This window comes from Perognathus longimembris, chromosome 15, assembly GCF_023159225.1.
Source record: "Perognathus longimembris pacificus isolate PPM17 chromosome 15, ASM2315922v1, whole genome shotgun sequence".
NCBI classification, from domain to species: Eukaryota; Metazoa; Chordata; class Mammalia; order Rodentia; family Heteromyidae; genus Perognathus; species Perognathus longimembris.
The window spans coordinates 26735435-26763402 of record NC_063175.1 but is presented as its reverse complement, the minus strand read 5'-3'; the positions used below and the strand labels follow the sequence as shown (position 1 = coordinate 26763402).

Here is a 27968-nt window from a genome sequence, read left to right as displayed (position 1 = left end):
TTACTGTGGGGAGTAATGTATATTACTATATCGTGTTACTCTATGTCGAGATGTTATTGGAGATGAAGAGCCAATAGTTTGGCTTATGTGAATATCTGGACACATTTGTGTCACTTGAATTTCTGGCCCTACTAATATACCACCACTCATCACAGGTCCCATACAACCATCAGCCATGCTAGCATTGCTCATGTCAGGAAGACCAGGGCTGGACATCACTCTTTCAGCATAGTATACATTGTGAGTATTGGCTATCTCAGCAGGCACACAAATATTACCTTGTACATCATAGACAGGTGCCATTACTGTTTCAGTTACAACAACATTGGTGGGAAGCTGAGGATCAAATACAATTGTAGTAGGTTGTACACACGGTTCGGTGGTAGTGTAAGTCTCAGTCACTATGATATCCCCATGAATCATGGGTTCACATGTTGCCATTTCTGCTTGGAATTCAGCCTCAGAGAGAGTCATTCCGGAAGACTCATTGACAAAGTAATTAGGTCCCAGCAAAGGCAGGTCAGTACTAATAGGTATACAGGCCTGCTGTGAGGGAAATGGCTCAATTTCTGTGTCTAAGCAGATCTCAGCAAGAGTCCTAAATTTTGGATCTAAAGTTTCCATGTAGCTTTCATCTAAGTCATCCACAATCCAACTGCAGCAGCCAATGGAGCCCACAGGAGATCCTACTCCCTCATGGTCATAAATGAGCAGGCAGTCGTTGGCTGGTCGGCCTTCATCTTCATCTGCATATGCATATGCTTTCTAAAATTAGAAGAATAATGGGAAATTAGAGGCTACTTTCCCTTAAAGCAACTGATGATGAATGAGAGCAAAGCTTCAAAAAATGCTGATTTAAGAGTATTTTATGGAAAAATGGAAGAAAATGGATGTTTTGGTGTCTTTCTAAAATAATAGATATTGTTAGGAGATTTGTGTGTATTCATGAAGCCTCAAATTCGAAGAATGAATGTGAGATTCTCTTAGTTGAAAGTTAACAAGTAATTTTTTTCATTAAGTGTCCAAATCAATGCTAGTATTTAAATATTTGGGATTTATGTTTCTTTAATTTTTGAGGTGGTTTAGAAAAAATGAAATGTGTTCAGTTATGTTTAAAATACTTACTTAGGAGTTATGTGACCAATTTGGAATCAAAGCACTCTAAACTTCAGAGAGCATTTCAGAAGGTTCATGAAGTTCATGAAGGTTTTTTTTTTTTTTTTTTTTGTGGTAAGTTAGAAGAGCTGGATGCTCTCTGGAGTGAGGGTTAGCCAAAGAAAGGCACTAAGATTATTTTCTATGATGCCCAAATTTTCAAATCAAAGCTTTAAAAGTACAATCTTAGGAGCTCCATATGCAGAAGAGAACAGATGAAAAGTAGAATCTCCACTTGAAAAGGAAGGGATGAGAGCAGAGACCTGTGAAAGGCTGGCTTGTAGAATATGCAGAACTCTGAAGTCACTTCCTCTTTATATTATAAATAAGGAACGATCAGGAGAGAATGAAAAATGAACTTCTTGTCCAGACTCAAAACAGTTGTGGAATGAAATCTTAAAACCAATCTTCCCTTTCCAATGCTGCCTGCTATTTTCTGCCTGGTTTTGTACCAGACTCTCAGTTCTATTATTAGAACCAAATGAGTTGGCATCTTGAAATTAAGACAAAACTATCTCTGCTATTTAATATTTTGGTAATGACTTCTGTAACTGTAACACCTCTCTACATCACCTTTATAATAACAATAAAAAATTAACAGGATCATCTTCTAGATTGGATCACGCGTTAGTGGTGGTGCTGATTTTTAAAGGTGAAGGAAACGTTGGCACAATTTCACAGGCACTGAAAATGAGTTTTGTGGAGGTTTTGTGTAGGGTACTCACCTCTGAGAAGTAGCTGTCCAGGAAGGCCATGTTGAGGCCGGTGGTGTCTTGGTATTCCCGCAGTGTGCCTATGGTGGAACTCCTCTTCCTCAAGGTTCCAGAGGCAGCAGCTCCTGTCACCAGGCCTGCGGCTGCTCCAACTCCGGTGTTGAGTTCCACTCCGGACACACCCCCTTCCACCGTGCCTCCTCCCGCATAGGTGTTGGTGTAGATTTCTGAAAAGACAGGCGCTCTCTTTACAGTTGCTGTTGCATCCCCAAACATTGCAGCCTCTATAAGCCTGCAACCCACCACCCTAGGCCACAGAGAAGCTTCTGGAAAGAAGAAAGCAGCCTCAGTAATTATATTTAGAATCTCCAAGTGGGCAGATAAAAAGAAAAGTAACAGCTAGCCATGGGACATGTCCTTCTCTTGTGTGGACAATCTTTGTCTCTAAACTTGAAGTTGTGGAATTTACAGAGACCAGCAGGGGCTCTGGGCTTTACACAGTCTCCCAGGCCAGGAGCGCGCATGCTCCCAACAGAGGAAACGCCTGGTCTGCGTTCACTCTGGCCCTGGGTGCAGAGCTGGCTCTCTTAGGAATATTCAGCCAGTGTAAACTTTGCATGGAAGGGCTCAGGTTTCAAATTCTAAGGAAGCATCAGTGGGAAATCTCATGTCTCTCCAGAACTGTAGTCTTTCTGCTTGAATCAATCATAGTCTAATGGCTGGATATTTTTCAGTATTCTTTGGTATGCTTCAGACTGTTGTGTTAGGAAAGTTACAAGATACCGATGGTCCAACAGTATGTGTAAACTTAAGAAAAATTCTTCAGTGTATTAGTAGAGAAACACATAGCTTGTGTTTACTTTCCTTTTAACACCTGGTAATATAAATAGTCACTACAATAGCCTGTAGTCTATGCTTTGTACTATTCTAATGCATTTATAGTCACACACACATTATAACTAGCATGTATCTATAGCATCTATATCTACATCTATATTAGGTGTATATATTTATTCATCACAGCAACGTTGTGAGCAGGTTCTTTGCTACAGCCTCTTTTGCAAAGAGAGTTAGGTTTTGCCAAAGGACTTCTTACTAGTAAGTGCCAGAGTTAGTGATCAACCCCACAAGGTGACTAACAGGCAGGCTGTTTTTCAAATGAAAAGTGTCTACTTTTACATAAGGTTGGTCTGGCTGAATAATTTTTCAAAATGTCAAAGGAAAAACAGGCTTGAGTGTCCACTGACCAGAGGAATCAATACGATCCTGGGTATTAGAAGCTGTCATGGGTGGACATACGTTCAGCACGTCCTGAAAAGAAAAAGAGGAAATATTAAAACACATATTTTTATTTTTTAGATAATTATACAAAGCAAGTGTCATTTAAAGAAACAGTTTATGAATACTATATATAAATATATAAATATATAATATATGTGTGCGTGTGTGCGTGTGTGTGTCTTGGAGCTTGGGGTTTGAATTCAGGGCCTGGGTGCTGTCCCTGAGCTATTTTGCTTAAGTCTAGCGCTCTACCACTTTGAGCCATAACACCACTTCCAGTTTTCTGGTGATTGGTTGGTTATCAGTGTCTCAGAGACTTTCCTGCCCTGGTTGCCTTGGATCTTCGATACTCAGATCTCAGCCTCCTGAGCATTACAGAATTACAGAATTACACCAGCACCTAGCCAATAGATCTTGATTAATGTCATCCCTTTCAACATTCTCACCCATCCCTCCCCAACCTATCCCTTCTCTTAGCTTTCTTAATTCTGGAGGATATACATCCAGTTCCTATCTGCATTCTCTCTTTCTTCTCTTCTTCATTCACCTACCCTTTTCCCCTCAAAGGCACCCTACCCTTTTCAAGTACCTGTTACCTGGTGTTTTATTTTGGTGAACTTTGATTTTGTCTTTATAAGGAATTGCAATATTTGGGATCTCCCTTGAATCTACCACATTTCAGTTAATACATTTGTATATACTTGCATAACCCCCCCCAACATATTTACTTATGAGCTTGTAGGCTAAATCTAGCTTTCACATATAAGAAAAAACATGAATCTTTTGTCTTTCTGGATCTGACTTACTTTACTTAACACGATATTTTGCAAGTCTTTCCATGGCTTTACAAATGGTACAAAATAATTCCTTCTAAGGAAAAAGTAAAATTCCATTGTGTATATATACCACACATTCTGGGTGCATTTATTCATTGAGGGGCATCTGGGCTGATTCCATACTTTAGATATAGGGAATAGTGCTGCAGTAAGCCATCAGCACAACCAGGTTTGTTGCAGCACTATTCACTAAATTACATGTTTGATGTTAAACATTTTAAAGTTGAGATCTATTCATTTCTATTTGGCATAATTTTCAAGCCATGCTAAATTTCTGTTTTCACATGGAGGCTGTAAATTGAGCAGCATAAACTTATCATGCTTCACTTTTATCAGGATGTATTAATTGTACATAGTAAGAATTTTCATTCTGACCTTTCTATACAGTCATACTCAGTTTCCCCAGCAAGGAACAGTGCACTCACTCTGTCTTCTGGATGGGCCCCTTCTATTCTCCAGGGTTGCATTACCCCTTCTCCACCCTCGGGCACAGGGGCAAACCTTGTCCCCAGGCCTTCTGGCTGTCTTCGTTTGCAGCAACACATGAGGAGCAAGAGAGGTGACACTGTCCAAGAAAGTGATGAGTTAACACCTATTACTTAACATAGGAGTCAATGAATGAATCACTTACTGTGATGTTTTAGTTGAAACTAAAAGATAAAGATAAAAATATCATTTCCCCCTGGAGAATCAAATGCACGTATTTATGTTGCAATAAAAATGCACTAGATAACCAAGGACTTGGGAGATGGAGAGAGTAGAGAGTGTGAGGTCATGTAATCCAGGTTCTTCACTGACAGATTTGGAAAATAGAGTCCAATCTTCCTCGTAGCCTAAGTGTCCTGAGCCCATTGGCGGCATATTCAAGATTGCAATTCACTTTGATTCCTGATTTCTCAAGACATGTATGTAAATTTGTATATGTGTAGACACACAGATGCATATATAGACACACACACACACACACACACACACACACACACATATATATAAATTAACTTTGTGTGTATCTTCCTGAACATACAATGATTCAACTTATGTTGCTGAACCTTATAATGGACCAAGAGCAGAGCATGTTCAGTAGAAATCATACCTTGAAATTTGATCTTCTTCCTGGCTAGGGCAGGGAGTTGCCATTCTCAGTCATCTTTGCCATCACATGGTAAACATCTGATATTCTATAGGTGCTATTAGACAGTCTAGGTATGTTAAATGTATTTTCCCTTTATGATCTTCATGATTACTAGGCAAATCCTCTACCATTTCAGGAACACTTGAGGAACACTTCTAGCTCTTTTTGTGTGAGTTATTTCTGGGATAGGATTTAGTGGTTTTGCTAGGGACCAGCTTCCAATCATGACATCCTACCTATGCCTTCTATAACTGGCATTGTAGGCATGCACTATTATGCTTGGTCTTGATACTAGCTTTTTTAAAACCTTAATTACAAAATGCTTAGACATGCTAATGCTTAAGTCTCATTTTGAGTCAGGGCTTACATGTTATTTTAAAGGTCTACACGTGATTCTTAGGTATGACTAGGGATTAAAAACCACTGGCCTATAAAAGCTGTCAATTCTACTCATTTTCCTGGGTTCATGTTCTTGGAAAATATCTCTCATATTATTTTCAGAATCACTCATAACTTTCATTCTGAGAATCACTCATAGTATTATTTCACTAAGGTAATTTATAATTGGTTCAATAAAGTTGTTACTTCCTCATAGATTAGAGTAATATTTTAGTTTTTGCTCAGACATTAGAAATATGGCTTGATAAATTTAATTCTTTAAAATTTAAGAATGTAATATTTGATCCCCATGAAATTTAAGCTTACTAGAGGCAACCTAAAATTAAGAACATCTCTGCTTCATCCTCCTCTTCCTCCTCCTCCACCCCAACATTCCAAAAAGGAGAACTTTCTATTCCTGTGACAGTGGCTGCTACTTCAGAGTCCAGAGGTTATTTATCATCCTTTTCTAAACTCCTTGTGTCCTACTATGTCAGAGTGAGTTGGTTTCCTGATCTCCAAAGTCTTCATTTCCTGAGGACCAAACCCCAGGAGTGCACCTCCACACTGGCCCCCAATCTATCTTCCTACCCCTCTACCTCCTGAGTGGGTTTTGCTTCTCCATGCTTGCTTGTTGTTTAGTTTTTGGTGCTAGAGAGTTGACTGAGGACCTCATGGATGCTGAATATGTGCTCTACCACTAGTCAACATGCTCAGCTCTTGGCTCATTTTCTGTTCCAGTTTCAATTCTAGGTTTTGTTGTGTACATCATACTTCCGAGAAAATCCTCTGATTTCAGAGTGCAGCTCAGTCTATTTCATCCATAAAGATTTTCCAAATATCTCTTCTTTGAAATAACTGCTTCTTGCTTTCGACTCTTAAAGTATTTCGATGCAGCTTCCATTATTGGATTTATTATTTTATGCTTTAGTATATTATACTTAGTGATTTTCACGTTTCCCCTCTTTAGTACTGTCATTAATCATATATCATATAGGAATCTCCATCAAATAGTTCCATACCCTTACCAGTGTCATTGTTTATTTTTAGAGCACACAAAAATTGTGCCAAATGAACCCAACCCTCCTGGCAGGACTGGTGAGAGTTTTGTTTGGGAGAATGGGACTTAGTATAGTACTTACAGAGTAGTAGTAAGAGGCCCAGCACAATCATGCCTATCCCCGAGGGTCCAAGTCTTACATTGGATTCTCCAGCTCCATCATCAGTGGTAGACCCATAGCTGTTGTCAGTGACCACACTCACATCCCCAGTGTAGATGCCTGTGGTACTGGAGTGTAAGCACACACTGTTGTCACACTCACAGGCAATCAACTGCACAATTTGTGGCAGTTCGCATGCTCTGTTATAGCTATCCTTGACTATGATTGGAATTTGGTAAACTCCTGGAGATAAAGGTTGCTGAGCCATAAGGATGGCAGATGTTCCTGAAAAGGAAGAGAACAAAAAAAAAAAAATAGAGTAAGTTGCGTGTCCTCTAGATTATCTTTCTTGATAATCAAGACAATTTTACAACCTGAGGTGTTTAGGCTCTTGGTCATGGAGCTTCTTGTCCTTTTACTCATAGTTGTCATTTAAAATTAGGTGTTTACTATTGTTTCCTGCTACACTGCCATTTTTTACTTTAATTAATTGATTAATTGTCGAAGTGATATACAGAGGGGTTACAGTTTCATCTGTAAGCCAGTGAGTACATTTCTTATCAAACTTGTTACCTCCTTCCTTATTTTTCTCCCACCTTACCCCTCTCCAACTCCCTCCCACCCTGAGTTGTACAGTTGGTTTATGGCATATTGTCTTCTAAGTATTGCTGTTGCACTGGTTTTCCTTTTACACTTTGTCTCTCAGTTTTGATGTTCCCCTTCCCTTCCCTAGTACCTATAAATGTATATACAATACCCAGGGTACCAAAATCAGTTACAGTGACATCAGGGGCAGAACCACGGGGAAGAAAAACAAAAGAACAGGCACGATTTTGTATGGCACATTGAAAATAACAACAACAATGATAAACCACCTATTTCCATAACTTGGAGTTCATTTTGCTTAGCACCATTTTGTTTGTTCATATGTACGTAGCTATTGACCTATTGATTTGCTAGGACTATCCTAGACATGTACTAATTATTCCCAGTGAGGGAAACCATAGAGTCTATGTATGTTTCTTTGGGTCTGGCTTACTCACTTAGTATGATTTTTTTCCCTACTTGTCCCAGGTGAATACAAAATTAAAGATATACCTTTTCCCAAAGAAGCTTCTCTTGTGACATTTAATTTTTGAATATACACTTAGCATTTCAGAAAGAACCCATGGTAGGTAAAGTATCCTCAGTTTCACACAGCCATCCCTCAGCTATGGGGCATTTGGACTGAAATTTCTACTCTTACCAATAAATCTGAACTATAGCCCTTGACAGAATCAATCTCATTGGTTTCTTGCACTCCTAAGTGACAAGGAAATGTCTAAATATATCTTAAAAGTATTTCAGATACATTTATGTGACTTGATCAGAAACCTTTCAAAATAAGAAAGTTTATGTCTGGACTTAGTTAAGGGTTCTGTTTACTTCAAATGAGCAAAGATTTGTTTTCTACCCACCTATATAGCATGATATATAAACTGGTATTTATACATGACTATTTTTGATAGAAGTATGGATGAAGTATGTATGTATGTATATATATATATATTTGTTTTATATTAATTTATTTTTTTCAGTCATAGGGCTTGAACTCAGGGCCTTTGCACTGTTCCTGAGCTTTTTGACTCAAGGCTAGTACTCTAACACTTTGAACCACAGCTCCACTTTTGGTTTCTGAGTGTGGTTAATTAGAGATAAGAATCTTATGGGTACTCTTCTGCCTGGGCTTGCTTTGAACTGCAATCCCCAGATCTCAGCCTTCTGCGTAGCTAAGACTAAAAGCATGAGTCACTGGCTCCTGGTGGGATAAAATATTTTGACTTTTATTTCAGCTTAGTACTTTCCAAAACAAACTTTGTGCATATGAAAGTTATATAACAAGAAATATGTGAAAGGATATATAGTTAAATAACTTTACTACTTACTATTATGTTTTGTTCTTGGACTTAAATCGTGAGCATGTTTTCACTCCACTTACCATTTATTGACTGGATATCCCACATGTTAGCTACCTCTGGTGGTTGGTCAACAACGCAGAAGGTGAAAGGGGCTCCAAAAGAATGGTCACTAACATAGATAAGGACTGCTGGAGAATCAGTGCAGATGGTTCTTTCAGAATAAATGACTGGACAGTAATCACTGGCATCTGGAACCTCAATACAGATGGTTCCTGTAGCTGTTTTCCCAGAGCCATCTGAAAAGTAAAGCACCATGGGTGTTGGGGGTAAAGCGAGTCAGGGGAAAAAAATTGAATGCACTTGTGCAACATGACAGGTTTCTGCCTACGGTAGTTACTCTTGCTTTTGTGTGCTTCTTTTCAGTTATAGTGGCTGCCTTTGAACCATTTTTTTCCCATTCAAGACTCTTGCATACTGGGCTGGGGATATGGCCTAGTGGCAAGAGTGCTTGCCTCGTATACATGAGGCCCTGGGTTCGATTCCCCAGCACCACATATACAGAAAATGGCCAGAAGTGGCGCTGTGGCTCAAGTGGCAGAGTGCTAGCCTTGAGCAAGAAGAAGCCAGGGACAGTGCTCAGGCCCTGAGACCAAGCCCCAGGACGGGCCAAAAAAAAAAAAAAAAAAAAAAAAGACTCTTGCATATTGTATTCACTCTTCTTTAAATGTAATCTTTATTTTATTTCATGAATTCCTAAGCATCCTAAAATGGGAAATTAGATGTTCCCCTTTCAAGAAGGTCTACTCCTTTCTATTTTCACCTTGTTCCAATAAATTAGATGTCAGTACAACAGCTAGCCTTCCGTTCAGCATGCTAACTGGCTCTGTTTGTGAAGTGGTTTTAGTGGAAATTAAACAATTGCTTTTATAACTTTGTTTTTTGTTGTTGATTCAAAGATATTTCATTTCTCTCTGAAATGGTTCTCTTGAAAACATATAAATCTATTTGATCTTTCTTTTTTTAAACCATTGACCTATTGAAAACAAATTTTTGGCTAGCATCATTTATTTAAAATGTAGAAAATAAGAATTAAAAGTACAAATTTAGTCCACTTTCCTACTCTATGTTCTGTTATAGTGATTGAACATTTTTTTCTGAAAATATTTTCATTCTTATTATAAAAGTGATATAGAGGGGCTATAGTTGCGTAAGTCAGGTAAAGAGCACATGTCTTTTGGGACAATTTCATTCCTTCCCTTGCTCTCCCAGTTTTCCCCTTTCATTTCCATCCACATTTTTTGCTTTTTATCCAGTAAAGAAGCATTGACTTTCTCATTTGTAAATTATAATATACTATCCTGTCTAGGGCACTTAGTTCTTGTGCTGGATGCCTGTGGCTCACAGCTGTAATCCTATCATCTCAGGAGGCTGAGATCTGAGGATCTTAAGATCATGGTTCAAAGCTAGCTTGAGTAGGAAAGTCCAGGAGCCTCACATCACCATCTCATTAGAAAAAAACCTGGAAGTGGAGGACTGGCTCAGGAGGTAGAATATCAAGTGAGTGAAGAAACTAAGGGGGAGTGCCTAGGCCCTGAGTTCAATCTCCAGTACCAGCACCAAAAAATTCTTTATGTATGACTAAGTGGAAGAGTCAATGAATTAATCAAATAACAATAAACCAAGAGCTTATTCATATTCTACACAATTTTGTGCAGTCTGTTCTCATACCTGATTCAGCATTGGACCCTCTAAGGTATCTAATCACTCAGTCTCTCACTAGAGAGACATCAGATTATTTTATAGAATGCATTAATTATTATTCTCTGTCTTTTATAGCTTTCAGATGGCCTTGGGGGATGGGCAACCGATGCTCAAGTTTTTGGTTATAGGGTTTATCTCTGCCTCTTCATGTGGATCAAATAGAACCATCTGGGTAGCTCTGAGCATAAAATATGAATCTTGCTATTTGTTTTCTTCTAGTATGTTTTGTGTGTGTGTGTGTGTGTGTATGCACGTGTGTGTGTGCCAGTCCCAGGGCTTGAACTCTGGACCTGGGCACCATCCCTGAGCTTTTGTGCTCAAGGCTAGCATTCCTACCACTTGAGCCACAGATCTACTTTCAGCTTTTTGGAAGTTCATTGGAGATAACAGTCTCACAGGGTTTTCTGCCCATGCTGGATTCTAACCTTAATCCTCAGATCTCTGCCTTGTGAGTGGAAAGGATTACAGTTCTGACCCACAAGCACCTGGCTCCTGGTACATTTTGGTTATACTCTCTTCTTTCACATGAAGTGGTTACATTTTTTATTCTAGTTTTTATTGAAGATTTGACATATGATCAATTGTCAAACATAATATGTGACCAATGATTAGAATCCATTTTGGAAACAGTCCTTTTAGAATGTGAATCATAAATATCTTATATAACTTGCCCAAATATTAAAGGTGAACCTCAAGGTAAAGACCAGCTAGTACAGACATTCCTATCTTAAACTTTGTCATGATTTCTTTTTTGAGGCTTATTCTGCTCATTTATCTTTTTCTCTGTTTGTCTACTATAAAAGTCAGACATAACCTTAATGTCAACCTGCCATATTTATTTTATAGTAGGCATTTCCTTCGCACGTTTAGCTTTCCTCTTCTTTCCTGGTTACTGACCTTTCTCCATTGTTTTGCTCTGTAGCAGATGGTTGCCTAGGCACGGTCTGAAGAATCACTACTGATAAACTCCTGTTGCCACTCACCAAGAAGAATGTGTCATAGGTTATTTTTTGAAGGAGAAGTGATAAAGTTACAAATTAATTCAGTGTATCTATGCTTATAAACTTTCAATTTGAATTGAATCTTATATTTGAAATGACCCTTTTTGTTCCTTAGTTCAGATCATTTTACATGTCTAATTAAGCAGTGATTGTACATGTTTCTAATTGTAGCTCAGTTTTTGTGGTTGTAAAATAACTATATTCTTGGGGATATTTTGTATACAACTTGGAGCCCTAAGGTTAGGTAAATATTTCTAATATGCTCTACTAAATTTTTAGATGCACTTAACAGATTAGATCTTAGACAGAAACAGAACTTCATTTATACACATTATAACTTTTATGCCTAAGTAAATTATGGCTGGTGTATAAATTATGGTTATCAATGTAATTATATTCAGTTCTTTATGTTCTTAAAACTTACCACCAGGGGGGCTGGGGATATGGCCTAGTGGCAAGAGTGCCTGCCTCATATACATGAGGCCCTGGGTTCGATTCCCCAGCACACCACATATACAGAAAATGGCCAGAAGTGGCGCTGTGGCTCAAGAGGCAGAGTGCTAGCCTTGAGCAAAAAGAAGCCAGGGACAGTGCTCAGGCCCTGAGTCCAAGCCCCAGGACTGGCCCAAAACAAAACAAAACAAAACAAAAACAACTTACCACCAGTCTTGTCAACAGCACTACATGATACATGTGAGTCACTCAAATATTGACATTAATATAGTAAAATTTACAAAATTTAATACAGTATTTGATCTGTAATATTGAAAAGAATTTTCTTACCATCTATAGCCAGGATCTCTGCTGTATACATTCCATTGGTGATATATTTTGACTTCTTATCAAATTCCCTAGAAAACTGTATCTCACCAGTTCTTGAATCGACTTTTAACCAGCTGCCTGCATCATGCCCTATAATATACCTGTTTTTAAATAAATAAGTTTATCATTATGATTCTATGAAAATTATTTCTTTTAAATCACAGAAGAGCTGTGATACAGTAAGCTTATATATTGTGTCTATGTGATTTATGGTGCCAGTTGTCTTGATTTAGAGAACGTATATATTTGTGTGTAGATATGAATCCAATGTTAAAAATATTAACACACACAACAAAATTTCATCATCTTCTTAATATAATTAATAAAATGCCTGAATTTATTTCAAGCCTACTTATTAAATCATATTATTAAATTGTATCAAATACTTTTGATTTTCCAAATTAAATACTGTTTATTCATTTTTACATGTAACATATTTAGTATATTTGATGTTTGATTTAGTATTTGATTAGGACATAATGGTTTCAGAATACTTTACTGCTTGGCCTATTAAAGGACTTATGGTATTTATCCTCTCTTTGGTTTTTTTTGTTTGAGTATTTTTGTAATGAATTTCAAGTACTTGACTTAGTTGGAAAAAGTTTTGATTTTCTGTATCACACATGATTTCAAATCTTCAGTTCATTTATTGGATCCTCTTTTTTCCCATCTCTATACTAACAGACTTCATAATTTTCCTTGAGTCTGTCAACTTACAGCTCAATTATTCAAACTGTATACATGGAAGTAATTAGTGAGCCAGTAGACCTTGCTTACTACAAAAATACTAGACCCAAGAAAATTGTTGTGAGGATATAGATAAGGCATACCTATTTCACTATAGTTATTTCCAGAATATTTTACTTATTTGCTAATTTCTATATAGTCTATGTACCTCATACTTTTCATACCCATCTCTCTATCCTGTTGCAGCTCTCCTCACACTTGTCACATTTCTGAAAAAACCTGTTACTTAGCTTTCTCCATTGCTTTATCCTCTTAGTTTAAACATAGGATGGAAACTAGTTTTAAAGTCAAAGACTGCCACAAGCAATAAAAAAACAGACAGTAACTCATCTTTGTTTATTGTGTGCTCTTGCTCACAATTTGGTATAACCAGGCCTAGTCTACATAGCACAGGGCATGTGAAAGATCAAGGAGATTTTTATAATAACTTAAGTAGCTCTTGGACCTTGTATTGTTTCCAGAGAATTACTCTTATAATCATTTGGATTCCTTGTAGATGCTAAGCTACGATTAAAACTCGAAAAAATTTGATTAGTTTGCTTAAACAATCAAACAAAATTTAAGAGTATTACAACATATTCTAGCACATACTATGAATTAATAGTAGGCAGAACCATGCCATGCTATGTTTTCAGTACCTGACGTTTGTTGCAGGATTCCCTGTGTCCAGATCTATGGCTGTGTATGTGCCAAGCACATAATTCAATAAGGAATCTCCTCTTACTCCTTCTCGTACACTAAAAGTCATGGAATTTGGACGAAATGTTGGCCCTTCTCTCACATTAACAATCTGAATTCTCACAGGGGTGGAGTGCATTCGGAATTGAGAAGCAACTGAGTGATGAAACTCAGCTTGATTTTTAACTCCAATACTGAGATGAATATTAGGCATCTCTTCATAATCCAGCATCTGAAATGATAGCAAAGCAAACAATAATATAATCTTTTTTTTTTATAAAATAAGAAGCATGGTAAACACACGCACACACTAAAATTAAAACTGGTAGCTACGCAACTCAGAGTTCAAATTGAAATAACTTTAGTTTCTACTGTATTATGTATACTACACATGTGACTTGCTTTATCTTTTGCCATGATTGTGTTTACAGGTCATTTAAGTCTGTGACTTTATTTGTTACTTTTTTGTTTTCTGTTTGCTGCAATTCTGGAAACAGGACCAAAGGCTTCACATGTGTTAGGGAAGTGAGCCCCGTTCTACATCTCTAGTCCTGTGACTTCAAATTGGAATCCCATTTTGAAGTTTTGAATTTCTTATATAAAAACCCTGAAATGTAGAATAATGCTACCTCCTAAATTAATTTTTATGAAAAAGTAAACTAATAGCTGAACATGGTAGCACACATATAATTTCAGCCAGTCCTGAGATAGAGACAGGAGAATTCTAAGATTGGGGCCAGCCCAGACAAAAGTAACAGATAGATTTTTTTTCTCAAAAATAAAATTAAAAAAAAGGCTGAGAAAGTTGCTCAAGTGGAGCATGCCTAGCATGCACAAGGCCTTGGGATCAACCTCTCTCTCTGTCTCTCTCTCTTTCTCTGTCTCTCTCTCACACACACACACACCACAAACCAACAACAAATTCATGAATAGTGGAATAAAAATGTTCAGAACCATTTGATGAATACATAGGGTTCATATTCGTTGTAGAATTCATATCAGAAAATATTTAAAAAATTTTAACAGTAGAATAAAGGAACCAATATATAAATATATGATATAACTAAACATGTAATTATATTTTTATGGAAATGATGCAAACGATTCTATAGAATTGGAAATTATTATAGTCTGTCCAACACTATAATTATATTGCACTAGGTCTTGTAGAGGAGAAAACTTCTTTACAAGGTACATTCAAAAAAGTAAATACCACACCCTGAGAAAAAGTAACCTTTGAACTGGGTTTCCTGAATAAAAGATGAATAGCATCTTTTGATCCAGAGTGCTTGATGTGGGACATGAAAGGTCACCAGTGAAAAGTTGTTGTCATAAAGGGCAGGCCAGGCTGTCTGTGTAGAAGTGGTCTAGCAGTTAAGGAAAGCATCACTTGCACACATCTGCCAGTGATTGAAGTCCAAGATGTCTGTCCTCCAGGAATTTTACATCTCAGATATATTTTCTCAGAGTAAAATATTTGAGCAGTGCCAAGAGAAATAGTTGCCAAACATCACTTGGTGCTTTGTATAAAGATGTCTCAGTATGTTTCACTTACATTTTAGCATAATTTAGGATTCTCATAGCCCAGATACATCTGTTCACAGATGGTACCATAATATCCAGTTTACTATCCTATAATATCTATACTATTTCTAATAAAGCAGTACACATAATTAGCCAGTCCCCATGATGCACAAGGCTAAATAGGAATTATGTCCTCAAAAAAACAACAACAACACACCTTTCTATTGGGAGAGGTTTCTCTTCTACTACTCACTTTTCAATGTCTAGACTCCCATATTAATCTTATAAAAATGAAAAAAATTGAGAACCTATATTTCAATTGAGAAATCTCTTACATTTTCCTTATGTGTACACACAGATGCATTTCTGTTTTTCAGAATAATTCTCTACCAAGTAGAGTGGGATGAAAATTTCTAATACATGTTTAAAGTTATGTCAATCATAGAAATTCACAGACTACAGGAAATTGACTCAGGGCCAATCCACCCTCCAACATGGAAGATGACAGAAACCAGGAAAGGCAGAAGAGGATTGGATTCATTCTTTGCAAGCACAAACCTCTTATCAAGAGTGCAGTTTATTTGTGATTGGGTTTTGCAAAGAACAGGATAAATCAACTGTGTATCCTAGTCTCCTGAATGGAGAGGTAGAAATGTTGGTTTCTGTGGGTTGAGGAATGACAGAATAAAAACCACTTAACAAGGGTAAATGGGTGGATCTTGGAGATGTGATCTGGAACCAGACTCAGGAAGAAGAACACTCTGGAAATAAATTAGGCTTTGGTAGGTTTTTTTGTTGCCATAAATTGTGGTTTGGAAGCTAAATTGTTAGATTTCTATGCCAAGGGTATTTTTCTTTTTGTCTAATTTGATATGACAGTGCTAATTCAGAAGGAGACAAATTCATTTCAGAACTAAGTCTGAAAGGAGGTGAAATATTCATCCAAGAGGAGTACGTGGTATCAGTTACTTTTATGGCAAGATGCTGATAAAATATCCATCAATGTGAGTACTTTCTCCTTTCGAGAAAGTATACTTTTCTGGTACAGATGTATACTGAAGAAGCCAGCAGGCCACACACAGCTGGGAAGAGGTTTACAGACATGAACAGACTGAGAAGAAAATCTCAGGTACTAGTTCTTTTCTGAACTCCATTGTTCTGGGCCCTGATTGCTTGAAAGTGGAAGTTAAATACAATTTAAGGATGAGCAAGATCTTGGCCTTCTATCATTTACCACCTTGGTGACTGATGTTAGCTCAAGTTTCCACTTTGATTCTGCTAACAGGAAATTGAGATATTTATTCCACAGAGTTGTGAGAATTAAGTAAAGTAATATGCATAAAGCCTTAATGCATATAATATACTACAATAGTTGGTGCTTACTACCATGGTTACTTAATAAAGGTTAATATTTTACCCTTTCATTATCAATGTTAGAAATATCAGCTAACAGGTCTCACTTTATCATCGTACCCTGAATGATACATTTTCAGATGAATCTAGCCCAGAAGAGTCCTTCCTTCTCTCTTGTCATTTATACATTTGAGTTTTACTCACGTGACAATTATGTTTTATATAATAACAACTGTTCTTTTATTTATTTATGTTGCTAAGTCATGTGTGTCATCTAGTTTTGGGGAGTTTTCCTTATCTTCCCAAGCAGGTATTAGGCTCTGTAAGAACAAAGTAATCTTATTTTTCTTGTTAAAAAATATTGTGTTGCTAGACTAGCTGGTTTTGACTCACACAATGGTTTCCTTAGGACACTTGTCAGTATAAGCAGTATTTACAGTCAGAGAAGGCAGGATTTGTTTGTACGAGTAATTTAAAACTTCTTTGGAAGAAAATATTGCAGATCTCATATTGTACCTTCACAACTTTCAGAATGCCTTCGTTGGTTCGTGGGTCTGTTTGGATATCAAACCAATTCCCATCATTTCCAGAAAGAATTAAGTATTTTGCCAGCCAATTATCAGTGCCTTCTTCATCAAGATCAATCGCTTGTAATCTTATCAGTTCTGAGCTCAGACAATTCTCTTCGATGCTTGCTGAGTACTGAAATGACATACATCAATTTTATAATCTCCACATGAGACATTGATTAGATATTTATGAATACATAATTGTCCTCTGAAAAATGATCAATAAATGGCATTGGTTTCTGCATCATTAATTATTTTTAGCATTTGCCCATTCAAAAATAAGAATTAACTGTTCATAAGAAGATAAAACTGATTTCAATGTGTTCCATGTGAAAGCAATATGCAGCTACACTTTGTTTCATTATTTTCCTTGCTTATTTTTAATTTTTTTTCTCTTTCCTTTTTTTCTTTTGGTGAAAGATCAGGTGCTTTTCTACAAAGGGTCAGGTAATGATTTTCTGGACCGAGAAATCTCCATTTTCGTTGCTTATCTCTCTGCCACTGCAGTAGGAGTGGTCATAGATAATTGTTAAAAGGACAATCAGTAAGACATTTTTATCAAAGCAGGTAGCAAAGCACATTTGCTTTGCTATTTTGGAATTTATATTTCTTTACATTTGAAGATTAAAATGGAAATTGACAATACTTGAAAGTCTGCTAGAAATGGTACAACAATAACAAATATACCACTACCTTGGGTTATTCCCAGATGATATCAACAAATTTCCAATGTCTATGAGTATAGGATACACAGAGTAGATCTTATTTATACAGAGAAGCTTTGCTTGACATAGCAAGTCAAAGATAAATATATAACACTAACTGCATTATTATACAAAAGAAATTCTATGGCTTATATAACCACACTGAGTCCATCTATGTGTCTGACAGGCTTACAAACTATCAGGAGAGAAAATTGGTTATTGGCACTTATAGAAAAAGCGTCATAAGAGTAATGACTTACTGAAGTTTTTTCTAGGATAGGGAAATTATCATTGACATCGAGAACCCTGATTCTGCAGTCACATTCAGCAGATAGCCCATCTGTGGCCCCATCCCGATCGGAGCCCCTCACGAGAAGGTTGTACATGCTGTGTTGCTTAATGAAGATGAAAAACAATGATGAGAGTTAGGCCTGGCCCTGAGTACAACCCAGCACATCCCAATGCCATTATTTACCTTTTCTTTTATAGTTACATCAAATAAAATCTTTATCACCCCTTCTAATTTTCATTGAAAATGATCACAATATTTTTCTTTTAATTGACATTAGTGTAAGTACACACATGGGTCATTTTGTCCTTATTTTCTCAAATTTGAATTCTTTCAGTTGTTTGTCATTAACTCCTAAAGGCTTTACCTCTCTGTCAAGAAAACTGGACATCGTGCGAACTTCTCCAGTGTACCTGTTCACCATGAACATAGGTGAACCTGTAGGCTCCTGAGCAATGATCTTGTAGGCAATTTTAGAATTCAGGTGATTGTCTTCATCTGCATCTGTAGCGCTCAGCTTTACTACCAGTGCATCTAGGAATGGAGGTGGGGAATGGTTAGGAATATGTGAGAATTACTTCACTAAATTAGACACGTTAGGCAAATTAAACATTCCATTGGACATGAAAGAGTGATATTCTCTTGAATTCTTTGTTTTGGTTGCTTTTGGAAGCCATACCAATGATAAAAACAACAATAGTTGGCTTTTAATAAGCTCTCTACTTTTTATAAAGTACTTGTATTTCTTAAGTTAGAGGTCTTTAGTTTACAGAAAGGTTCAGTAGACTATTATAAAGCTGGAGAAAGTGATTTTATAAGATTTGTTTTTGTCATGGTCTTGAAAAATTATTTTAACATGCCTAATTAAGAAAGACAGTCGTTTAGTTAATTCAACCTTGTACCTGTTTATTGGGCATCTATGTTTTTAATTATCCCTCACTCAGAAAGCAGAGAACTACTACTTCTCGCGTAGGTGGAAATAGCACTTTATCAAACAGCGAAAGCATTGAATTGAGAAAAAGATTTGAGCTTAGATGTGTTGATACATAGATACTCAGAAGACAGAGATTGTGGGATTAGGGTTTTAAGTCAGTCTATTGAAAAGTTAGGAAGAGTCTATCTAAAAAAAAAAAACCTAGGTGTTGTGACACAAACCTCCAGCCCCAGCTACTTGAGAGGCTGAAGTAGGAGGATTGAGGTTGAAGGCTAGCCTGGACATAGTGAGATGTTTTATATGAAAAACAAACCCTATGAAAGGGAGAGAGAGAGAGAGAGAGAGAGAGAGAGAGAGAGAGAGAGAGAGAGAGAGAGAGAGAAGAGAGAGAGAGAAGAAGAAAGAAAGAAAGAAAGAAAGAAAGAAAGAAAGAAAGAAAGAAAGAAAGAAAAAGAAAGAAAGAAAAGAAAAGAAAAGGAAAGAAGGGGAGGGAGAGGGGAGGAAGGAAGAAAGGAAGGAAGGAAGGAAAGAAAGAAAGAAAGAAAGAAACAAAGAAAGAAACAAAGAAAGAAACAAAGAAAGAAAGAAAAAAAGAAAGGAGATTTGAGGCTTGGATCAAGTGGTAGATAATCTGCTACACAAACATGAATCTCTGCATCCTGTCCTCAATACACATACACAACAAATTATGAACATAAGAGTTTCTTAATTATTCAGACACAAAGATGCAACCTGGTCAGTCCTCAAGAACGTCAGTTCACAGGATAGTTTATTCCAGAGTTGGTGCACCGTATGTGTTCTTTACTTCTCCAGTAGGCCCTTATTTGAGATTACTTCAGCAGAAAGAACCAGAGTTAAGAACTTCATAGCTTATGACAGCATGTTCTGACAGGCGATTTCTTCTAAAATTGTACTTAGTGGATGAAGGAAGCTTTAACAAAGTGTAAATCCCACAGACATCCAGCCTGACTCTGCCTAGTTGGGCTGAGCCATGAATGTTGATAAACAGGCCAAAAGAGAGCCTGCTTGTAACAATCATAGTTTCTTCCTCAGTTTACTCATTGGAATCAAGTTAGTCTTTAGCTTACAAATCTCTGACAAAGACGCTGAACACGATCTCAATTGCACACATAGTAATCCTTCAAAGAGAAGAGGATATGTATCATTTTAGGATATGAGTTTTCTATCTGAACGATAGAAATTGGAATGAGTTCAAAGGAAATTTGTTCAAAATGCAAGCACAAATTTTTATGATAGATATATGATCTGCATTTCAATCTCCTAGATCGTTTGAGCAAAGGAAGTAAGGGCAGTATAATGCCTAGGAAGTGCCTTTGTACTTACTGGCCTCGCTGTTTTCTTCAATGTTCGCTGTGTACACGTTTTGTGTAAACACTGGGGGGTTATCATTTACATCCATAACTTTGACTCTGAGCTCAAGAGGGCTCTCTAAATCTTCACCCCGTGCATTCAGAGCCTGACAATAGATCTGTGGAAAGTCAGAAGGAAACCATTAAAGGAAATTAAGACCTATGTTTAAACATATGTGAGGAAATATGCAAGGAAGTTTTCATTAAATCCAGACTGCTATTTTTCCTAGCCCTTCAACCCATTTGCTTCAATCCATTTGCTTCAATCCATTATGTCTTTTATAAAAGGTAAGCTAGAGCCGGGCGTCAATGGCTTGAGCCTGTAACCCTAGCTAGCTATTCAGGAGGCTGAGAACTGAGGATAACAGTTTAAAAAGCCAGTCTGGGTAGGAATGTCTGTGAGACTCTTATCTCCAATAACCCACAAGAAAACTGGAAGTGGAGCTGTGGTTGCAACATAGTAGATCACTAGCTTTGAAGAGCTCAGGGACAGTGCCCAGGCCCTGAGTTCAAGCCCCATAACCAACAACAACAACAACAAAAGGATAAGCCATATTCCTTATACTGTCTTTTGTACATTTGAGTGGGTTTCCTCATGACATTTTGATACATGTATATAATATACTGTGAGATGACTTTTTATAATGAAAAGGCATAGGAATAAATCAAAACACACTGATGTGACTTACCAAGAAAAGTGGAGTTATCTCTCTGTCCACCACTGAAGTGATATTAATTTCGCCAGTCCGAGGATTAATGGTGAATACACCATAAGGTGGTCGATCAATTCCTGCTCCAGAGATTCGGTATGTGATCTTTTGATTCACTTCACAGTCTGAGCGAATCTATAAGCAAAATAGTTAGGATTGTAATCTAGTGATCCTAAGAGTTCAACAGAATGGAAAGGACCTGGGAACCACAGCAGATAAGCTGTGGTTTAAAATCCATCATGGCGTAGTCCGGGTGACCTTGGAAGCATTGACCTCCAAGCACTAGCTTATGGTGAGAAAGATTTTAGTTGAGAGGTTTGATGTGAGATCGTGTGAGGTTAGGGTATATACAACTCTAATCAATATGTATCTGCCAGTGCACATGCATAATTGTTGCTAGGTATATTATTATTAACTAACATATGACTTGATTCTCTGATTTTGTTTGCATATAGAGTCTGACAGAAGAAATAAGTGTCCTTAGTGTCTTTAAAAAATTGTGTTCCAAGCTGGGTGCTGGTGGCTCAAGCTTATAATCCTTGCTACTCAGGAGGCTGAGATCTGAGGATCGTAGTTCAAAGCCAGTCCGGGCAGGAAAGTCAATGAGACACTCATCTCCAATTAACTAGTAGAAAACCAGAAGTGGTGCTGTGGCAAAAAATGATAGGGCACTATCCCTGAGTGAAAAATCTCTGCAGGGACTGCACTCAGGTCCTGAGTTCAAGTGACTACCATCACCACCAAAAAAATACAAAATAAAAAAAATTGTGTTCTATTTAGACTTAAGTTTGAGAATTTGTCAAATGATAACTAAATTTAAAAAATGCAGAATAAAAGATGGTGTGTACAGAGGTGAGAAAGATACAGATTTTCTGTTACATAGATTTTTACAGCTAATATTCTGTAATATGGATTTTGCTTTGGAAGTTTTTTAGTCATTACTTAAAAACTTAAATTGTCATAGTTTGAAATATTACCTGTACACTGAAGATGAGAAAATGTGACAAAATATTAAGATTTGTTACACAAACACTGAAGTCAAAGTCAGCTGGAAGTGCAGATTTGGTAAGCTCAACTGTGATTCAAAGAATATTCTTAGAAGAAAACCTAGGAGTCCCCAAAATGGGAATAAAAATGAATACGTGATATAAATGGGGTAAGAGAAAAGAAAAAAGAAAATCTTCCCCCAAATCTTTAGATCATTTGCCTATGTACTTCAATGGTGACCCATGGCAAAGATGCTCAGGAAGAGCAAGGGGAGCTGTTCATGGAGACCTCAGCCTCCAGGAATCGGTCACACCTCCCTTTAACACTTCTTTGTGCTAGCTATCACTTTTTAAGAATCTCCTAGTTTCTGCATGTAAAGATATGGGTGGGAGCTGTGCATATAATCTTTACCTTTTTTGAATTCATTAAAAGCAACAAACCCTCAGTCCTTTTCAGGACTAGTATCCAGGGTGTCAAATACCCTCTCATATATATAGGCCACAATGGGCAGAAGACAAATAGATAAAGACCACTTGGTTTGGAGGTCTAAATCTTTCTTTTAGGATCCCTTGCGAAGAACCCTCTTCTATCAGTCTCTAGCATGTGATACTAAAAACGTGTCTCCATAGTTCAAGCAAACAATTGCATGCCATTCTCTAAAACACTACAAGCTGCATAGGCTGCAAGTCCCAAAACAGGATCTTCCTGTTTTTCTCTCACTTACTCGGGCAATTGGATTCCTCTTGGAGTTGTCCTCTCCTTCTCGACAGGCCGCAGCAAACTTGATCCATTCTCGCTTTTGCCTCCTGACTGTTTGCCACTTCATGGTGCCATTTTCAATGTCTAATTCTTTCACCTTAAACAAAAGGGATTCATATTTCTCATCGTGCTAAAACACTTTTACATAGCATGGGCATTTATTTAACATTAAAAGGTAAATATAGAGGAAATAATGGAGTTAAATTGGATGAACAGAGGAAATTTTAACTAATTTATAACTGCATTCACATAACTTAGGTAATGGACTGCTATTTCTTTAGAACCATCCCATTTCTAACTGGGAGATTCTAATGAGACCAATTTTATTAGTTATGTGCCACAATTGCACAATATATTGCAGTTTTCTTTATTTCTTTTCTCTTCCCTAAATAGAGGCCTTGACTCTTCAACCTTCCCTGTGCTTTGACCCATTATTACTGTGGCCAGAGGCAAAAATTACCACTATTCTGTGTGTTATTCACATACAAACTGGAAGTTGTGCTCAGCTACCAAAAGGAAGAATTTTTTCCCCTGACAATTATAAATATATCACTATGACTAAGTATCTATGTACATTATTTCAAAATTAGGAGAATATAATTAACTGACTTGATAGCACTACTTATGATTATTCTATGACATTTCAGTATTGCATATTTCTATCTCTACTTCTTATATTTATTCTTCTGTGGTTTTATGTGGCTATTATTGGTAAGGTGCTTATAAATTATCTTACTGATAATTGAGTAATGCCATTGTAGTCACAGATTGTATACAAGTAAAGACACATTTGTATATTTATTTTTAGAAGTCTTAATGCTTTTTGAAACAGAGTGATTGTATGCTTGTTTAAAGCCAAGGTTTTATTTAATTGCCATATATGGGAATCAGAAATTTTATGTGAATGTTGCTTATTTTTCCAAGAACCAATGCATTTCTATTCCCCAAAGTTTAATACATCTGTTTGAAATGTACCACATATTTGCAATTTTGTGAGAACTATTTTCTTCAGTGAATTAAGGTGATTATAATTAAAATTTATCTGCCATAATAAGATCAAGCACCACCAGAGATCTAGAAAAGTAGCTTTACTTTCTAAGTCTCACTGTAAAAGAAGCCAGATTCTTTGTTGGCTTATTAAATTGCAATTACATTTCTCTTGTGTGTGTCAGTCCTGAGGCTTGAAGTCAGGGCCTGAGAACATAACAGTCCCTGAGATTTTGTGTTCAATGCTAGTTCTCTACCACTTGAACCACAGCTTCACTTCCTATATTTTTGGTGCTTAATTGGAGATAAGAGTCTCACAGAATTTCCTTCTCTGGGCTGGCTTCAAACCTTTATCCTCAAATCTCACTCTTACGAGAAGCTAGTATTATAGGTGTAAGCCACCAGGACCTGGCTACATTGGTGTTTTTTTTTTTGTTGTTGTTGTTGTTGTTCAGTTTCTCAAATTTATAGACTATGCTTTTGTGGTTAATGTCAGAAAATCCTCTTCCATTCTAAAGTGTTTATTTGCTTCCTTCACTTTGCTATAGTTTGGGAGACATGTAAATAAGCTACAAGTATAGTTTCATTACTGTACTTAATATGATCCTAAAAGTATAGAAACCTGGGAGTATAGGTTTTGATCATTTTTTAATTCATTTTGACTAAGGTTCTTTCTATTGAATTTTATCTGGATAATTATTAATCTGGATAATTTTAAATATTGTAATTGTTGAAATATCATGTACTTTAAAACTAATTTTAAGGAGAGAAAATAGTTTCTTTATACATTACCTCAACAATAAATTCACTGTTTACTTCCATCACCACCTGTTATGGAAGACACAATATTAGCATACATTTCTAAAATGTAAGGATACAGTGTTACAAAAACATTGATGACTTGGAAAAAAATCATACTAAATGGTGAGCCAGACCCAAAGAAACATAGACTATATTTTTGCTCACTGGGAATAATTAGTACACGTCTAGGATAATCCTAGCAGAAGATCACAATAGCTCAATAGCTATGTACATACGAACACATAAGATGATGCTGAGTGAAATGAACTCCAAGTTATGGAAACAAGTGGATTATCAGTGTTGTTATTTTCAATGTACCATGTGAAATTATGCCTTTTTCTTTTGTCTTTCTTCTCCATGGTTTTGCCCCTGGTGTCACTGTAACTGACTTTGCTACCCTGGGTATTGTATATATGTGTATTGGAACTAGGGAAGGGAAGGGGAATATCAACATGGAGAGACAAAGGACAAAAGACAAACCAATGTAACAGCAATACTTACAAAGAGATTTGGTGATAGATATAATTTTACTAATTCATTTCTTAAGTGCACATATAGTTAATATTGTAAAATAATCATGAATAATAGAAAACAAGAGATACAGACTTTTTGCCTTTAGAGATTTTGAATTCCTATACAACACACACACACACACACACACACACACAAGTGGTGGTAGAAGAAATAGACTTGAGAGTGGGAAAGACTATTTCTTCCACTGGAATATAAATTCATATAAATTAATATATATGTTATGTGTATGATATACATAAACTATAAACACACATATATCATATGTAAAATATATTATAAAATTTAAATACATTTATTACTATATTATATTGTATTATTATAAATAATGTATATATTAGAATTTAAAATATGAGCAAGAGAATAAGAATAGGAAATTATGAGGGAAAATTTGCACATTTGTCTTCCAAAGCCTTGTGGAGTAATGTTGACAAGGAAGGGCTAGAGGAGACTCTCAAAAGTTTCTAAGACTCTGAACCAGGGAAGGTAATAGAAATAAGAATGGTGGGCCTTCTCAGCAGTCCTCAGGACTGATGTGGGAAGTCTTTGAGCTCAGAACATAAGAAGCAAAACATAAACTGTTACTCCATAGTTGGCAAAGGCTTTATAAACCAAGTGAGATGAGGGAAAGACAATAGGTTGCTTACTTCCTTTGAGATGTATATATATATATATATATATGTATATATGTATATATATATATTCCCCCCTCCCCAGTGGAACTTGCAATATAGAAGTGGAAGGAGGGAGTGGGGGAGGCTGTCCAGGCCTGGGGATGATCATCAGAAGACTGGAGACCTAGGAGAAGGATGCAGCACTTCTGTGAACTCTAGATCTTCAGGGAACAGAGTGAAATGGGGAGCTCCTGTGAACCAAGAGTTTAAAGACAGAATGGCTACAGAGAAGACTGTGTAGGTGAGAGATGAGGTGTCAGAGGGAGCAGGAGTTACACTGGGGCTTCTCCTGGCAGGTGAGCTCAGAGGGCAACAAGAGAGATTAGGACTTTGGTAGGGGAATGCTGAATCTCCTTTTCTTCTCATGTGTAATTTCATTGGACATAAAAATCAAATATCTAAGTTAACCTATGATATTTTTTCAATTATATATAAAATCTTGTTTTATAATCAATATGACTTTGGATTTTCTTTTTGTTTGTTTGCTAGTCTTGGGGCTTGAACTCAGGGCTTGAGCACTGTCCCTGGCTTCTTTTTGCTCAAGGCTAATGTTCTACCACTTGAGCCACAGGACCACTTCCAGCTTTTTCTGTTTCTGTGGTACTGAGGAATGGAAATCAGGGATTCATGTATATGAGGCAAGCACTCTACCACTAGGCCATATTCCCAGCCCCCTTGAGGTTAGGTTTTCATTGTTAGCAATTCAGTTTACTATTCTGAAAGGCATGAGGAAAAATTCAGGCAGAATCTCAACTAAAACATTGATATTGGAGATTTGATCATTTTTTAGACATTTCCTTTACAAATATGTCCTTGTATAATTTGTATTTTTTGACCAAAAGAAACTAAACATTGAAGACATTAAAATGTTCTTTAATTCTGTAAAAATAAGAAAAGAAACTCAACATAATTCAGTAAATTGTCTCTTAGTCATTGATTACTGTGGTAAACTTCTATGTCCATGAGTTCATTTAGACATATTTTTTTTTAGTAATTTTGTATATTACTATCTGGTATTTGTGTGTGTGTGTGTGTGTGTGTGAGAGAGAGAGAGAGAGAGAGAGAGAGAGAGAGAGAGAGAGGGAGGGAGAGAGAGAGAGGGAGAGAGTGAGGGAGAGAGAGGGAGAGAGAGAGAGAGACATTGCTGGGGCTTGAACTCAGGGCTTGGGCACTATTGCTGAGCTTTTTTTTAATTTTTTATTACCAGCTCTCTACCACTTGAGCCCTACAACTCCACTTTTGGTGATTAATTGGAGATAAGAGTCTCACAGACTTTCCTGCCCAGTTTTGGCTTCAAACTCAGATCCTCAGACCTCATCCTCCCAAAGGGCTAGTATTAGCTAGGTGTGAGCCACTGGTGCCAGGCTAGTAGCTGGCATTTATTTTATTTATAGATTTCTGGTCCTAAGGCATTGAGATTTCAGAAGTGATACATTCTACAGTTAGTGCTGCAAACTAAACACCAACACGCAATCCAGGGGTAGGGTAGCATGTGAGATGATTACTAATTAGAACCTCCCTGCTCTCACCTGCAGCTTCACAGGAGTCTTTTTTCCTCCCCTTCTCCATTTCCCTTCTCTCTCCTCTCTGTGATATTCTGTCTCACTTGTTCCTTCTTTCCTGACACTTGTATCAGGACCTCAGTAGCTGTCATTCCTTGCTTCCTCCACCCACTTTGATGAGGATATGCAGAGCTGCAGAGCCTAGAAGCTATAATCACCCTAATAGCCTCCTTTTAACTTGAAAGTAGTGAGAGTGAGTCTTAGCTGGGTTCTGCTCATAATTTGTGTGGATAGCGACAGGTGGATTTCCCTCTGTAGTGGAAGGGTCATTGGCAGTATTAAAACAGCAGCTGAGAATGGCCTAAAGCCATTGTCCTACTAATTCTTTTTACTTATTCACCATCCAAAGTTTTTTTTTTTAATTGCCTGTTTCTATTTTGCCAAATTATTATGGGTTTGTTTGAATTTTGTTGTCACAAAATTATGCCCCTGACACTGAGTAAATATTGATGCTTGTGTTGCCTACTTCTAATATGATAGTGTAGAGGCTTTCAAAAAAGCTCATGAAAACTTATGTGTATATGTATAGATAGTGTATGTTATACAAAGAATACATATATATATATATATATGGTGTGTGTGTGTGTGTGTGTGTGTGTGTGTGTGTGTGTGTGTGTGTATTGGAAGTACTATGGTCTGAACTCAGGACCTT

The 27968-nt window shown here is 36.9% G+C and overlaps 1 protein-coding gene across 1 annotated transcript; it reads right to left on the bottom strand.

Annotated features, from left to right (window-relative positions):
• Nucleotides 1-27408, bottom strand: Dsg4 (desmoglein 4). Its single transcript, XM_048363261.1, is given in 16 exon segments — nt 1-765; nt 1881-2095; nt 3116-3179; nt 4411-4550; nt 6638-6940; nt 8634-8849; nt 12099-12238; nt 13523-13794; nt 16956-17141; nt 17973-18107; nt 18369-18535; nt 20280-20424; nt 20995-21150; nt 22727-22858; nt 24541-24609; nt 27361-27408. Coding segments are annotated over 16 exon segments (3153 nt in total).
• Nucleotides 27409-27968: the final 560 nt, after the last annotated feature.